General features: G+C 37.9%; 1 protein-coding gene across 2 annotated transcripts; it reads left to right on the top strand.

Annotated features, from left to right (window-relative positions):
• Window positions 1-769: 769 nt before the first annotated feature.
• On the top strand, window positions 770-15646 carry alpk3a (alpha-kinase 3a). Of its 2 annotated transcripts, XM_055038114.1 has the most exons (15): window positions 770-862; window positions 1108-1419; window positions 1747-1779; window positions 2124-2245; window positions 2697-2814; window positions 3281-4589; window positions 9123-11565; window positions 11765-11912; window positions 12402-12529; window positions 12610-12645; window positions 12917-13191; window positions 13260-13348; window positions 13432-13649; window positions 13746-13794; window positions 13877-15646. In XM_055038114.1, exons 2-15 carry the CDS (start codon window positions 1280-1282, stop codon window positions 14193-14195), a joined length of 5427 nt encoding a protein of 1808 aa, XP_054894089.1. In that variant the 5' UTR covers window positions 770-862; window positions 1108-1279; the 3' UTR covers window positions 14196-15646. The 2 variants fall into 2 exon arrangements, with proteins under 2 accessions (XP_054894089.1, XP_054894098.1); XM_055038123.1 differs by lacking the exon at window positions 1747-1779 and having other exon boundaries at window positions 771-862.
• The last annotated feature ends 723 nt before the right edge of the window (window positions 15647-16369 follow it).

Below are 16369 nucleotides of genomic sequence, written 5' to 3'. Positions count from 1 at the left end.
ATTTTTCAAAAGACCTTCATGTTAGTCCTTTATGTTGTTTAACCAGTTAGAATTAACTGTTTTTGAATTGTGAGGAGAAAACTGTCTAAATTAGATATATTTTAACAAACATCATAAATGTTATACCTCATGTAATATCACATTTTGACCCTCTAACGGTCATATTTTTCAAACAGTAGAAATACAGCAAAATGAATAATTCAAAATGTCCACACACCAAAATTAAAAAAAATGAAAACATAAAACTGAGAAATAATTTCAAATAGCTATATTTTCCTTGTCTACATTGAATTTAACCAGTTCAAACACTTCACAGTGCCATAGACTAGAAATAGCTGCATCCAACAACACCTCCTCTCAGTGTTATATGTATAGATTTATTGAGCAATTTAGTTATTGACTGATTTATTATTTTTAAGCCCTTCTCTGGTAATCTGTCTTGATGCGAGCTTGTATGGCAGGTGTTGTCCTTCAGTGATTCCCGAGAAAGACTTTGGATGTAAGCTTTTAACTCGCAGCAGCTGCATTTTGAACCTTATTCCACTGACATGATCAAGTGTACATTTAATCCATTGCTTCAAGCCAGCAGAGTTGGATCCAAACAAAGCAATGACTTTTTTTTTCTTGATGACTTTCAAGTAAAGTAATCTCTATGACAAAGTATACGTGGTTATGACTTTTGATTTTAATTTCTTTGTTTAGGCCAAAGCCTCGTTCTGGAAAATCTGATGTTCTGCTGCACCTATTTGTGGGCCTGCTATTAATAGGGCCCCCACTGGCAACACATGCATGTCTATGATAGGCGGTTACAGATTTTCCTCACACAGTCTAGCCCAAAAGCAAAACCGACAACAACTCAATGGTAAGCTGGATAATGTAACCTTTTTCATAGAGACGAATGCTTTGGCTCTGCTTTTGTGACATCGTAGTTAATAGCTGATTTTATGTTTGTGCCTTAGCCACAAACAGTTCAACTGGATAGTGCACACTATTTATAACTCACTTCAATCCAAGAGCTTTGCTTGGTCAAAGGACGTTTAGTCTAAACTTTGTCTCTGAGTAAAAGGTTCTGTTAACATTATAAACTTACTTTATTTTTACCCACAGGTCCTTCAGCTGAAGAGGGTCTTTTTATTTCCCAGGGAACTTTTACATGGACAGCTCAGTTAATTTTGAGCCCCCTTTTTTCCCCTCCTTCATTGTATATTTTTTAACCACTGGTTTATATATCTGGGATTTTTTTCTATATATATTTTTTTGTTTATTGCCTTAGTGGACAATGACTTCCAGAAGGCCAATGACTCGGTCATTTTCTGGCAATGGGAGAACCAGCAGCTTCAGTGAAGAGGAAGGCAGCTCTTCCAACGGCCGATCCGAGAGCCGCAATACTTATCTGTCCAATGTTCGGCCTGAAAACAGGTAGGAGAACTTCTTTTATGATCCAACTCTTTGTTTGTATTGCTGCTATCATGGTAGTCTCTGAGTCAGACGGGTCAAGTTAAACAATCACGAAGAAAAAATGTAGGTGGAAATGTAAATAAACAATGTTCAGCACAAGAATGTTATCGTACTGAGTACCTAAGGTGCTGATCCAAAAAAAGTTTCCATGTTAGATTGCAAACTATCTAAGACTTAAAGTGGTTCTTGTACCTTAAGAGGAGTGTAGTTACAACAGGCCAGGTGAGTAAAGATGATCCAGATTTTAATTATTCACTGACGCTCCTTCATTTGCCTCCTTCTGAATAGCTATTCAAGGTATTCTCACTACAGATCAGCGAGGTAATTCCGTATTTTAAAACATTCCTCCCGAGATCCCAACTAACATGTTAACCACAAAAACTGGTTTATCCCCAGAATGAAGCCAACATGTTTTAACTGCCCAGTGTTCAGTACAGTTGACACCTTTGTTTTGCTTGATCTCTCACATGTTTTTGTGTCACATTTTTTCTTTTTTACAACCTCGCCTCTACTAGACATTTTCATTAACATGTTGCTTAAGAGCGCCCCGTGAATGTACTGCACCGAGGTGGAGAGGTTGCTTTGATGAATGAAATTATGTGTAATGCTATTCTTCTGTTTTGAAGTGGGACACTGACTGTGATGTGGCCGTGTTTTCTTTCCAGGAGCACGTTGTGCAGTGTTATGGCTCAGCTGACTGAGGACATACAGCCATCTTTTGAGACCACGCTGAAATCCAAGGCTGTGTCAGAAAACTGCAATGTGAAATTCACCTGCGTTGTATCAGGTGGAGCCACTTCCTCATCTTGTCTGTGCTTGTCGTTGGTTTTTGAGAAACTGAAACTTCTCAGGTTGAATAGATGAAAACACACAAACACACAGGATGTGACTAATATGGAAACAAAGGGCAGGATTTAACTCCTTGGACATTATATTAGCTACTTCTGGAATTTAAGTTTACATTAGGCTGGTTTGTTCTGAGTGTTTTTCACTGCAGGCAGATTGTTTGGGTGGGACCATCTGGCTGCAGCAGCTGTTAAGTATTTGACACATCAGCAACATGATTCAACAGACACGAAACATGCTGAATCTATTATTCACAGAGGCAGTAATTAAGTAGATTCATATTGTGTTTACTGGGTTACCAAGTAGGTTTTCACGAGAATATGCTGCGAAAACAATTTGCATTTTGTGGTGTGAAGACTTTAATAATTGTTTGGGTTTTTTTTTAAATATAGGTTACCCAGCCCCTGAACTGAAATGGTATAAGGATGACATGGAAATGGATCGCTACTGTGGACTCCCTAAATATGAAATCCACCGAAATGGGAAAACTCACACTCTTCATATTTACAAGTATGTCTAAGGAATTTGTCCAAATCATATAGAGTGCCAGTGAGTCAGATGTTTACATACACCCATCACTGCCATGAATCACATTTAATTCTGGGTTTTTAATAATGTATTTCAATCATTCTTTTTCCTGGGTGGAATGAAAGCTTGTTGATGATTCTAGATAGGGCTAGGTTTCTATACAACCCACTGAGGGACATTTATCTCTCAGTGGAGTATGTCCACTGAGGGATATGTCATTGAGTTGTATGTCATTGAATTTTTAGACCCAAAAAATTAACAATAGGAGACCTAAATCCTCTTTTTAAAATGCATTAAAGCTGTATATTGTCTCATCATTTCACCAAAAAAAAAAGAGTTGAATGCACTGAAAAAAGTCTAACACTAATGACATTAATGTTGTAATCCCTGCTTTCGGAGTGATGCAATGACAATGTCAGAATATAAGAACAGGATTTTCTTTTTTCAGCTGTACATTGGATGATGCAGCGATCTACCAGGTTTCAGCCAGCAATAGCAAAGGTATCGTCTCCTGCTCTGGAGTTTTGGAGGTTGGCACCATGAATGAGTACAAGATCCACCAGCGATTCTTTGCTAAACTCAAGCAGAAAGCAGAGAAGAAGAAAATGGACATCGAGGAGAAAGGAAAGAAGGACAATAAAGAAAATATTAATAAAGAAGAGCAGCGACGTAGCCCAGAGCTTCCTTACAGGAAACGCTCTGTGCCACCACTGGAGGAGAAGCCAGTGGTGAACAACTCTGCCACAGCAGAGCAGCCCGGAGATGTAGCTCAATCAAAGGCACTTATCACAGAGGGCAAAGATGCAGGAGACATCGCTTCTGTAAACAGTTCTTTGGAGAAGGAGGAGTCAGCAGAAACATTGGCTAAAAAGAGAATAAAGATGTCAAATGGTGTAGATACTGGGGTAAACGGCAACATTAGTAAAAGCCATATAATGGGAAACGGAGGTGAAAATTCATATGATGGAGGAATCAGTTTGGCTCAGTTTTTGGCAGAGACTATTCAGTCCCAGTCTGGTGAGGAAAGTCAGGAGGAGAAAGCCAAAGAGACAAGCATAGTTATTTTAAGAGATTATCAGGGAAATGATACTGAGGAGAAGCTGGAAGAGCAGAATGGGCAAGAATGCATAAGTGAGGAAAGGAGACAAGAGGAAATAGTGATGGACAAAGAAAAGAAAAAGGAAAACCAACCAGAGGTGGCACACACAACAACTTACAGCAGACTCCAGAAGCCCAGTGGTTCAGAAGTCAAACAAAACAGCAAGAGTCAAAAGGATCATGACCAGCATAACATTCATGCCTCCATATCCTCAATGCTGCACTCTGTTAAGGACTTCTTTTTTGGTAAGAGCAAGAAGGACTCGTACAGTGTCTCGCACATGGACAATGAAGATGAATATTTTGACCACTCAACAGTTCTCCCTGAACCGGATATGCCTCCATCATTTCAGCTGCAAGTAGGGCATAGTTCTGACATCCTGGCAAATGATGATGTATCAATGGAGACAGATAAGGCATCAGAACCCTCAGAAATTGTGACGCAACAAGCTGCACCAGCAGAACCTATTCAATTTAACTGTGAAGACACAGGTCTAATACAAGATCATAAGCTGATTCCTGAGATTGTGAATGAATCTGCAGGAAAGAGAATAGAAGAGGTTAATGAGACTGTGGAGGCCATGGAGGAATCGACAGAGGCAGAGAGGAGCAGTTCAGTGGAGAAAACATCATTGTCTGGGTTTCAAGTTCATGCTGAGGTAAGTAGGTAATCTGCCATTTCCAGATTAAGAATTGATTTTATCAAACAAAACTGAGCTGCACCATGTTCATTTCTTAATGTCAGGTAACCATGACATAGCATGCACATAGACATTTATGATCGTTTGCTATTTTCCTCTCACGTGAAAAAGTTAGACAATGCAATTATTTCATTATGGCATACAGTGCAATGTCACTGATATACTACAGATAAAGTGAGTCATCTATGAGTGCGCAAAGTCGAGAGTTAGTGTGTGGGTGTGGAGAGTGGAATAAGGAAGTTATCACAAACTTGCTGTTGATGCATGTGGGGGTGGGGGATATCGGACATCAAAACTGCACAGTGCGAGACATCTAGTGAAATGTCTTCGATGTCGGCCTTTCTGATTGGAACACTGGTGCGTCAGAGATTATGATGAAACATGAACGTCTGAAACGGCTCTCGCATTACTTTGCTTGGCAGATGGTTGGGGAGGTTCAGCAAGGAGTCGTGGAGAGTCTAGGGGCAGGTTTCAACATGAAAGGAGGGCCATGTCACTGTGGTCAGATTCCTCGCTGACCCCCAACCACCTCCCTCTTTGGGTGTCCTAAAATAAACCTTTTCCTCATCCAGCCAAGAGGGTGGTGGGCAGCAGTTCTTTAGTCATCTTACTCTGCTCTTTTGAGAATTGTTTTACTTCTGACGAAACATTGCTATAATTAAAGCTTGCGCTTGATCAAAGACTTTCTCTCAAATTATCTAGTTCGCTACGTTTGAAACACAGGCATAGAAAACTAAACCTTGGCTGAGCTTAAACCTTGGACTATACTTCATATCTGATTGTCTTAAAGTGCTGTGAAAATGTATGTGCCTTCATACAGAATCTTTTATTAATGGAAAAAAGTCGTTGCAAACCAGTCTGGCTTTATGTGAAAAAATAATTGCCCTCCTGTTGTATCATGAATGAACATATCTTGGTACAGTTTATCCAGCCACACCCAGAGCTGTAGAATCTAGAAATCACGTAAAGAGAAATTACTAATATAAAGAAAGTAGGCTAAAAGATCTCAAAAAGCCCCAATCAAAAGAAAATCAAAAAAAGATGGTTGCACGACTCCAGGAAACCATGACATATCCATGGAAGGGTTGCAAGACCAAAACCATTGCTGACTAAAAAGGTCACAAAGGCCTGCTTTACATTCCTAAAAGAAAAAAATATATCATCAAATATCTTTTAGGAATTTTTTGGGTGGAGATCTGGTGGAACTTTTTGGAAGATGTCTGTTGAGTTACATCTTGCATAAACTAGACAATGATATCTGCATAGATTTTGCATATTGCTCCTGTGCACACAAAGGTTCTACCTGGGTATACTGGTTTCCTCTCATCGTAAAAAAATCTGCATTTAGCTATAAGCATGCAGACATGCTTCTTTTTCCTATGTATCAATATAACTAAATAGCAGTTGTTACTGCTCTGGGTGGCGTAAGCAGTGACTAGGTTTAAGTTGCAATTATGTTTTAATAAATGGTATTTTCTTTGTGAATTCAATCATCATTATGAATTAACGTTTTGACCCACTCAGGCTAATTAGGTTATCCGTGCCCTGTGAAAAAGGGAACTGAAGTAAATTTGTTTATTCACACATCTGCAAAGTTTTTGGCATACGACTTCTATGATCGTGTCATCGGAGAGCTAAGTGTTTTTTTTCTCAAATGGGTGTTGCAGTTATTCATACAGAAGTGTCAAAGAACTTAATTTGCACTGAATGTGACACCAGTTCCCTTTCCACAGAAAGCAGTCACTTCTTGTTTTCCTCGTAGTCACTGTGAGCCAAACATGTCACGAGAAAACATGTGGCTGCTGGTTGTCTTCTGTGTAAAACTGAAACATGTGAACACCACAAGCAGGAACATCAAAATTGATTGAAAGATCATTATGTATGTTGATGTTTAAAGTGTTATGTGTGTTTCACCAGTAAGTCCTTTAATGTTTGTCTATCATAAGTTATGTTACTCAACATAGTGACAGCAGAAAAAATACGTCAGCAGAATTTTTGTATCTTTTTGTCATTCATTCACTGCACAGAACTTTGTGTAAACAGCACACATTTGCCTACAATGTGGGGAATTCCTGTGTCCGACTTAATTGAGCACACAAGGACTTCTAAACTCTGCTGCAGTTCTTTTGGGGGTGGTGCTTGTGTTTTGTTCTGTTTGAATTTTTTGAAGTTAGAGCTGTGAACTTTTGATTAATGATTAAAAGTAGTTGGAGTAAACAAAAACTTCCGAATCCAGACTTCTAGACATGCTTTTGGACCTTCCTGTATGTACACACGTTTGGTTTCAGCTCCCATACATGTGACATGAGGTTAGTGTCCTGAAATAAACTGACAGCTCATAAAACTGAATACTTTGACATTTGAAAGTCACTTTTTTGTTCCCTTTATTGTTTAATAACTGATTAGCTTTATTAAATGACCAAAGAGTTGTGCCTGTCTGCTTGGCTGTATATGACGGCATTGTAATACGAAGTCTGCCAGGAACTGTCAGTGTCAATGCTTCTGTTGATTTACAACAGAAATACTTGTCTGGGTCTAAATGTGTCACACTATCAAAGGTCACTGCTGTAAGTTCTTTTTAATGAGCTTCTTAAAAATATTATGATCCCACAACTTGGCTCAGAAACATGTGAACATGTTTCTGAACATGTTTCTGAGCCAAGACACCTTCTGATTTAAAGAAGGTGTCTGTTTACCATCTATGCATCTATACAGCATGAGTAAGCTGTTTAAAAATATGTTAATATTTCTTCAAAAATCCAGTCTCATTGTCATAATTAATGTGAAGAATAACTTGATTAACTTTTCATGAAGCTATCATAAAACTATTTAAAAATAAAGAATCATGAAATATACGAGATTAAGAACATTAAGCCATTAAAATAATTAGGAACTAGTAATTAATGGAGATAATAATTAAGTCTTAAATCTTACAAAGATTATATTAAGAAAAGCACAATACAAATATAAAAACAAGACACAGATACTCCAATTATTAATTTAATGACATACAACTACAAGTTTGTTGATGTTTTGTGACAAGGAATTGAACAAATAAAAATATTATCTAAACTCATAAAAGTTTTGACATTTGTAAATATCTTACTGGTCTCTCAGGAGCCTGATGAAAAGTATTTTCTGGTCTAATTTTGAGTTTTATCCCTATTTTATTCTGAAAGTTAAAAGGAAAATTAACAAAGATTAGGAACCAGCTTTTTCACCACTAACATAAAACTGAAGAGTATCTGACATTTGCAAGAATACGTGTTCTGTCTCTTACTGAACAAGCCTGTAAGGCTGCATCTGTGGTTAACACCTATGTCTTTCTCTGAAAGTCAACTTTTTCCTGACAAACATTTTTTTTATCTTAGGTAATTCTAGTACCAGCAGGCTGACAGTTCTGTTCCAACTTCTTAGATGGCCAAGTTCCTCAATTTGAATCACTTATGTAATATTGCTTAAAAATAGAACAAAATAATGCTGAGCACATATCCATGTAGTCAAGAAAAAGCTTGACTACTTGCTCAAGCTGTATGCAAACATAACCAGATGTAGCAGAATACGATGTGAAGAAAAACAATGATCACAACGGAATATAAAGTGTTTATCAGAGGTCTATGTCCCAGTCGGCTAAACCTTTTGGGATGAGTTCAAACTGAGCTGCTCTCTAAGTTTCTAAGGTTCTTAGGTGAGGGTGACATCACAAAGGACCAATCAGCCAATCAGGGGCAGACCCAGAGTATCGTGACAGCTATGCAACACTAAACAGACATTTTTTTTTCCATGGATTTTTATTATTTTTCAAAGTCATTATTCTTTATTCTGGAGGTGCTTTAACATCAACTGTGATTGTGTCATTTTAAGCAGACCATTGTTTGTTTTTTCAAATATCTTGATTCATTTGGGCAGGTGTGAAAGGTCATCCACCCTAAAAGTGATTATGTATTTACTAGAAACATAAATTCGACTTATGACTTTTTTTGCATTTATTTTTCATACATGTAATCACTGCGACCTTAGCATACCTCTCTGCATACATTGAAGCAAGTTGTTTGGACTTTGGAGAAACCTCAGCCAATTCATAAATGTGAAGCTTGGATACACTGCCTTATACACTGTTTATTTAGAGGAGAATAGTCTTTTTTTCCTTTTACTTTAACATAAGCACAATTTTTCTATCCTTGTTGTCTCTGAGAGATGTCTCATCTATACTGCAAAAACTGCATATCTTTCCATTTTACTGTTCTGAAAAACAAGCATTGCTGATGTTGTTTTTCTTGTCCTGCTTTTGATTTGATCTGACTTTTTTTGAATCTGCTACCTATTTGCTGCCACCCACGACCTGGCTTTGTCTAAACTAGCAAAATATTATGGGTAATTTTCTAAGAACTTCAATATATATTTACACAGAATTAAAAAGAGAATATATATAAAGACTATTGGATGGGATATAGAATTAATAATTTTTTTTTTTATTTCATGTTCTAACAGGAAGGAAAGAAAGACTCAGAAATAGTTTCAGCCATAAAAGAGGAGCTACCACAACATCAGGGGACAGATCACCCACTTGTTCTTCAAAAGCCTAATCCAGATTCTGGAAGAGATTACTCTTTATCTCAAAAAGATAAAGAACTCTCCCTTCTACCCCCCCTTCTCAAGGTAGAAGATTCCTGCACATTACCTCAAAGTGTTATCTCATTAACAGAAAACCATAACCCTGGAGTAGCACTTATGGAAACTTTAGAAAAGGGGGAGCTCAGTGTTCTTAATGTGGACAAAGAAACGCCTGAGATTCAAGAGTATCACTCCTCCCACAGGCCATCTACAGAAGAGAAAGCTCAAGTGAAATCAAACAAACAACCCTACTTGGATGTAAACAAATCTGAGATTACAGATATATCAGCCTATTCTCCAGAAGACAGAATCAAGCAGTGTGAATCAGAAACACCGAATAGGGTGCTGCCTGCTCTTCCTCCCATGGTTGCGTACAGTGCAGAGAAAGACCATCTAAAAGAAGAAGTCAAACCCGCTTCGCTTATTCAGGAAGCTAATGTTGCATATCCGTCCTCTGAAGCTCTACAATGTTTAGAAATGGGTGACCTAAAAAGTCTACATGAACAAACCACTGTGGCTGAGAAAGTCGCAGAAGATCACCAACGTAAAACCATACCCAGTTTAAATTTCCAGGGGACATGTAAGGTGAAAGAGAAATACATTTCTGACTCACAGGATGATGTGAAAATGAATTGGTGCAACAGCCTAAAAACACAAGAGCAATTGTCTCTACAAGTTGATAATAGCTCCTGTTCACAGCTAGAGTCAATAAAAGACACAAGAATGGATCACGAAGAGTTGAGCGAACCTAAGACACTTGTAGTAACAGAAGACAATGCAAATAACTCTTATTTTCTAGAGGAACACAGTGAAACTTCTCATGGAAAAAGCAATGACTTAGGTTGGAGTGCTGACCATGATTGTAGTACAGTAAATATCCCATCAATCCAAATATCTACCACTGAGGACATCCCAGATATCAGACTGCCTGTGCCAGAAGTGAACAAGAGTGAAGAATTTATAATTCCAATCATCAATAAAATGGAACCTGGTCTGAAAGAGTGCACTCTGCCTCTAAGTATTTTGGCTCAAAATAAGCTGGGCTTAAATGATTTGCAAAACCATGATGCAACTCATGAGTCAAAGACAAGAATCCAAGAAGAGAGAGTGACTGATTTCCCAGACATAGTCCCCACGCAGAAAGGAATGCAGCATACCGATGACCTCTCACCTACAGAAAAGTTAAAGGGAGTTACTCAAGAAATGTACGAACACCAAAGCAGTGCACAGCTCCCTCTCATGGAATATGCTTCAATTCCTGTTATAAATGTCTCCTGTAGTGATGATCTGGAGAGTAATACATTGGGTATCAGCAGTGGTTGTGGGACAGAAAAGGCTTTGGAAATTCAAACAGAGAGTCTGTTTGTGGTTCCACCAATATCAGTCTCTTGTCATGAAAGCGAAGCTGAGCTTAAACCGCCTGCTCCCACCAAGAAGACAGAAACCGAAACTTCAGCTAGCACGCCAAGGGGAACAAAGCAAGGTGTAACTGAAAATCTGAGCGAGAAACCTGAAATACCTAAAAGAAAAAAAGATTTAAAGGAAATCTCTGATAAAAGCCTGAAAGAATGCACACAAAGTATGGTTAGTGAAACTCCAATGTCAAAAGTTGGTGGCAGTATGCCAACTTTCAGTAAACCAACAGATGACAATATTGTTCCTGAATCGCCGAAGCAAAAGTCCCCAAAAGACACCAAAAGAGAGAGTTCTGTTGAGGATTTTCTAAAAAACAGACCATCTGTGGAAAGACTAAGCTCCAAGCCCCCAACATACCCATCTTTAAGTCCATCCAGTCTACGCAAATTTATGTCCAAAGCAGCCCCAGAGTTGGACAACGAGCCTACAGCCAACGTCCCTGCAATCTCTGTGGAAGATCGACAAAGTGACAAGGTAGATGAAGATTTCAGTGGGGGGTCGACGCCAACATCATCTCTCTCCTGTGAGAGCAGCCCCCGGCTCAAGCGCCGGGACAGCCTGACACTTATACGTTCTGCCACTCCTGAGGAGTTGGCCTCTGGAGCTCGGCGCAAAATCTTTATCCCAAAAAGAGAAGAAGAATTGGAGGGAGCAGTGTTTAGTGTGCTAGAGGGCAAGAAGGAAAGCCCCTATATGTCACCAAGCCAGGCTCGCAGAGCTGCGTTGCTACAAGCCTCCACGGGACAGAAGACCCCACCAATGGAGAGGCGCTCTCCACTGATGAGTCGCAGAAAGGCTACATTGGAAGTGCCAAAGGTTGTGGAAGAGACTCCCACCATAGAACCAACCAGCAGCACTAAGGTAGAGGAAAAGCCAGCTGGAAAGAAGACAGATCCTTTGAAAGGTAAGCAATCAATAATTTTCATTCATCATTTTGTCATATGATTTAAGAAAAGGGTATAGCTATCTAGAAAGAACTTTAGGTCAACTTCTTTTTCAGAATTTAATGTTCAATAAAATATGTCCTGAGAAGGAAATCTCCAATAAGTTCTTCACATACTTTTACAGTGCTTATTGATTTTAAGTACACTGTTTCACACCAGCTCCCCAAGTAATCCGCAAGATCAGAGGAGAGCCCTTCCCAGATGCTTCTGGACACCTGAAGCTGTGGTGTCAGTTCTTTAATGTGCTCAGTGACTCCACCATTAAGTGGTTCAAGGATGAGGAAGAAATATTAGAGATGAAGAGAAGGTAAACTCCCCACCCACAGATCATTCAGCAAAGATCAAACCACAGACATTTTTAGACATACTAAAAATAAAGACTGAATTTTAATTCAACTTTCCACTATTATTTACATGATGCTATCTTTGACATCCAAAAGCTGGACAAGTTGTAAAATCAAGACAATTAGGAAATGAGTGTTATTTTGACCCCTATCCCCATGGTTCTCTGTCATTCTCATATTTTCACTGCAGAGTTGACCAGCTCATGTGACTGTGAATCCCACAGCCACAGAGGGGTGATTCTCTGGCTAGACACATAAACTGTAATATGACACAATATTTTCCCATCTCATGGGTGCATTATAAAGTCTATATACAGTATGTGCTACTGGTTGCTGTGTCAGCAGACTGCTTCCATATAATGTGACTTCCTTTCTTAGAGTGACACCTTGTGGATTTTTGATGAATTTTGATGTAATTCTAACAAGGCTCTCGTTTCATTTTTCTCTCTTAGTGGAGGAGATGAAAGCCAAGTAGCTCTGGCAGTTGTGCATGCATCAAGCCAAGACTGTGGAGTATATGGGTGTTCAATCAGTAATGAATATGGGACAGACACAACTGACTTTTTGCTCAGTGAAGAAAGTAAGAAAAACAATCAATTGATTAAATTATACAACTCAATTTAATTTAAAAAAATTTCTTGTCCTTTTTTTTTTTTGCAGTTCTGTCTGAATTCTTACTCAAGGAGGACTTGGAAGGTACTTTTCATTGCTATGTGCCATAGCTGCTTCTTAAATCTAGAAAAAAAAAAACTACATTATTGTTTTATAACCCTGCTTTAAGCGCACCTGAGGCTTAACTGGTCTGCTGTGTGCCTTGGTCTTCATGAGGCTGTTTGTTCACTAATGTCCTCTAACAAACTTCTGTGGCTCTAACAGAGGGTCACAGATGTTGTACTGAGACAAAATGTTGAAACATTGAATAGATTTGCAGGGGACGATAAAGCATCCCTCTATATATTTTCCCCAGTTGGAGAGGAGATTGAGATGACCCCACTGGTGTTTACCAAAGGCTTGGCAGACAGTGGCACTTGGGGGGAAAAGTACTTTGGTCGCATTTTCACCGAGACTGTCCACATCGGGGAGGGCTGCACTCACAAAGCCAGCAGGGTGAAGGTTATCTACGGCCTGGATCCCATCTTTGAGTCCGGAAGCACCTGTATCATTAAAGTTCGAAATCCCATCGCTTACGGGACCAAACAGGACAGCACCCTTGCAGAGAGAAATTTGGACATTGCAAAGCAAGTGAGTGCAATGCAAACTGCAATGTGACAAATCTAAGCAAAATATAGTAAACAACTTTTTTTTAAAAGGAGTGTAAAGTCCAAGACATGATCCGAGAATACTGTAAAATATTTGCAGCTGAAGCAAGAGTAAATGAAAACTTCGGCTTTTCATTAGAGTAAGTACTGCTTATCCAACTGAAGTATAAAACTACAATGCAATACTTTTCAGAACCCTGGTGACATATCTTGGTTCTTGCAGAGTTATCCCTCGGTATCTAATTCACCGCCCTGCAAACTCTGTGCCATATGCCACAGTGGAGACTGACCTTACAGGAGACTTTGGGAAATATTGTACCATAGACCTCAAAGGCAAGCTGTTTTCACAAAACATTTCAGAGCTGGATCAGAAATGCTGCACCTTCCAGCACTGGATCCATCAGTGGACACATGGAAATTTGCTGGTCACTCAACTGGAAGGTAAGCCACACATATAAATTATTAAGGAAAAAGTGATCAATGATGTAATTTGTGATTGATGCAAAAATATTTATTTATATTGTTATATTTTTGTAGGTGTTGAAACAAAAATTACAAATATTAAAGTTGCCACCAAGTCGAAAGGGTTTGTGTCTCCCTCTCAATATGTTTCTGATTGCTTGCTTCGAAATCACAATGCAAAACAAGATTTTCCTCCCATGTTTCAGATATCAAGGACTAACAGAATGTGGCTCCCCGGAAGTATTTGATCAGTTTGTGATGCATCATCAATGCAACTACTACTGTGGACTTCTTGGGCTTCGGGCGCTCAAAACTGATCTGCAACAACCGGCCAAGATAAAGGGCTCCAGAAGCCCCCTGCTCAACCGAAAGCTAGGCTCCAACAGCCCACAGTTGCAGAAAAAAGGGCAAAGCCCACAGGTGTCTAGAAAGACCAACGTTAGCCCAAAAATAGCCAGAAAAGCTCAAGAAACGGATAACAGTAACTACGACGAGAAAGAAAAGACCACACAAGGTCTTTTCTGAAGTAGGAACTAAGACTTTAATTTGATTCCATCTTGATGAATCATGAGATATGCGATCCGTTTCTAGTTCCAAGCTTAAAAAGACAAGGACCTTAAAGAGTAAAGGCTCAGCACATCAAAAGTTATTCAAACCTGCTTGTGAAGAAAATTGGGAATCCCCTAAATATCTCAACTCTGAAGATATTCCTTTCCTTTATTTCATAAGTCAAAGGTACAATACAACTCAATCTTTTTCTGTTAAGGATTTCAAGGAAACTATTGTAACCATTAAAGTAAAGGTTTTTCAGACAGTTTCCCAAGAGTCTTAGATTCTTAGTGAGTGGAAAGAACAGTGTCTCCAAGCAAACTCTGCCAAATAACACAAAGGAGAAATCAGCAAAAGGTATTTGAAATTGAAAGTCTAAATTGTACTGTACCAGATTGCAGCCACTGAATGTGTTTGTATTATTACTGAGTGTGTACATCTGTGATGTAGATTATATATATAAATATATAAAAACAAATATTAGTACACCTAAAACTGCCATTGTATCTCGTTTAATTTTTTTACACACCAAAGTCCAACACATGCTGTGGAAAAGCAGCATTACATTAAAGGTTTCATTGCGCACTTTGCTTTTGGCTTTACAATTACTATATATATGTATATATATATAGTCTATTACAAGTGAGTATGTTTTGTCACTTTTTGCAGAATTTCAGGTCATGTTTTTGTAAATTGATCTGCAAATTTAATATGTTTGAATGTAACACAATCCCAGTGAATGTTTAGAAAATCATATTCTTCACGTTTATGAGAGCTGCTGTGAAAGATTTATGAAATGTGTTGCAATAAATCCACATTTCATTGAGACAGCCAAATTGTTTGAACAAAATCCCTGGTATGATGGTGCATACCAGGGATGCACCAATATACAGAATTTATCAATTTTTACAGATCATTATCTGTTGTGCCAATCCTTAACTTGTGAACTGTAGCTGAATAATAAAGTAGCAACAAAATAGCAGGAATTTTAAGAACCCTTTGATTCCTATTCCTGTATTTTATTTCAAACAATAAGCTTGAGTAGAAAATGAAAGAAATTTGGCCAGTTTTTATCAAAAGCCTTTTCTTTAGAGTTGACATAAAAATTAGAAATGTTCAGGAATTTCTGGAATGGGTTCAGTGCTAATGATTAATGAAGTTTATATTTCAAAGTATTTCTTCATACTGCATGAATCTGTAATGCTGCCATAAAGCACAACAACTGGGGAAATGTTTTAAATGAGGTAAATGATTGTTTTTAAAGTGTACATATAAAGGAAAAAACATCTGTGTGAAGAAAAGTTAAATATTCTTGAGGGGAAAGATGTAGAAAACTGACTGCACTGAGTGCTTTCTTAGGTATCTTACAGAATGTCAGCTGATGTATTTTTTTTATTTTTTAAATAAATGCATAAAATCAAATCCAACCATTAGTTTTATTTACAAATCTTTTCAAAAGTTTGTGTTCAACTTTGCAATTATTAGGTGTACTAAAATTTGCTTCACACTTTAATTCAACCTTTTTACATTCACCAGAGTCTGAATTTAATAAATTATTGAAGCAAAATAAGTGCTTCATCTACGTGAAATAAATTAAATCACAACAAATTTAATAAAAAGTAGATCAAAAAATATTTCCTGTCAAATATTATAAATGGTAACACTTTATGTAGCTTTATGTTATTAAAGCCAAAGTTTAATCAGTAATACTTTTACAACAAATTTATGTCATATCATGATTTCTTGGTTAATGACAAGTTGTCATAACAAGGACATTTTGAATAATTTCAACTTTGTATTAAAAGTGTCATGATTTACCGAACAACACTTTAAGACAACAGTCATAAATATTCATGAAGAAACATGACAAAACAGGTGTTTTGTCATGTTTATGACGGTGTCATGACAGTCTTATTCACAACACGTCAAAAAAAGTGTCACCAAACTTTACATTTTTTATGATGCCTACTACATATATTCACTTGCAGAGAAAGAAGCTGGGCTGCATGCAGAAAATAAAGATAATCCGAATAAATTTGTTAATCGGCAACAGAAACTAGGCATGTTTTGATTATCAGACTCTTATCAAAACCCTGTAATGAAAAACAAACTGAACAAGCAAAAAAATAAATCACTAAACAAGTGGTTAT

This window comes from Poeciliopsis prolifica, unplaced genomic scaffold (genome assembly GCF_027474105.1).
Source record: "Poeciliopsis prolifica strain line A6 unplaced genomic scaffold, Auburn_PproV2 SCAFFOLD001, whole genome shotgun sequence".
In the NCBI taxonomy this organism is placed as follows: domain Eukaryota; kingdom Metazoa; phylum Chordata; class Actinopteri; order Cyprinodontiformes; family Poeciliidae; genus Poeciliopsis; species Poeciliopsis prolifica.
The sequence above is the reverse complement of the archived record's forward strand: the minus strand, read 5'-3'. Positions and strand labels throughout refer to the sequence as shown.

What these genes read in the sequence shown, in the direction of transcription:
- alpk3a (XM_055038114.1), top strand. Translation starts at nt 1,280, where the DNA reads ATGACTTCCAGAAGGCCAATGACTCGGTCATTTTCTGGCAATGGGAGA. An exon ending in GAAGACAGATCCTTTGAAAG is followed by an intron (nt 11,566 to 11,764) that starts GTAAGCAATCAA and finishes GTTTCACACCAG; the next exon opens with CTCCCCAAGTAATCCGCAAG. An exon ending in ATTTGGACATTGCAAAGCAA is followed by an intron (nt 13,192 to 13,259) that starts GTGAGTGCAATG and finishes TTTTTTTAAAAG; the next exon opens with GAGTGTAAAGTCCAAGACAT.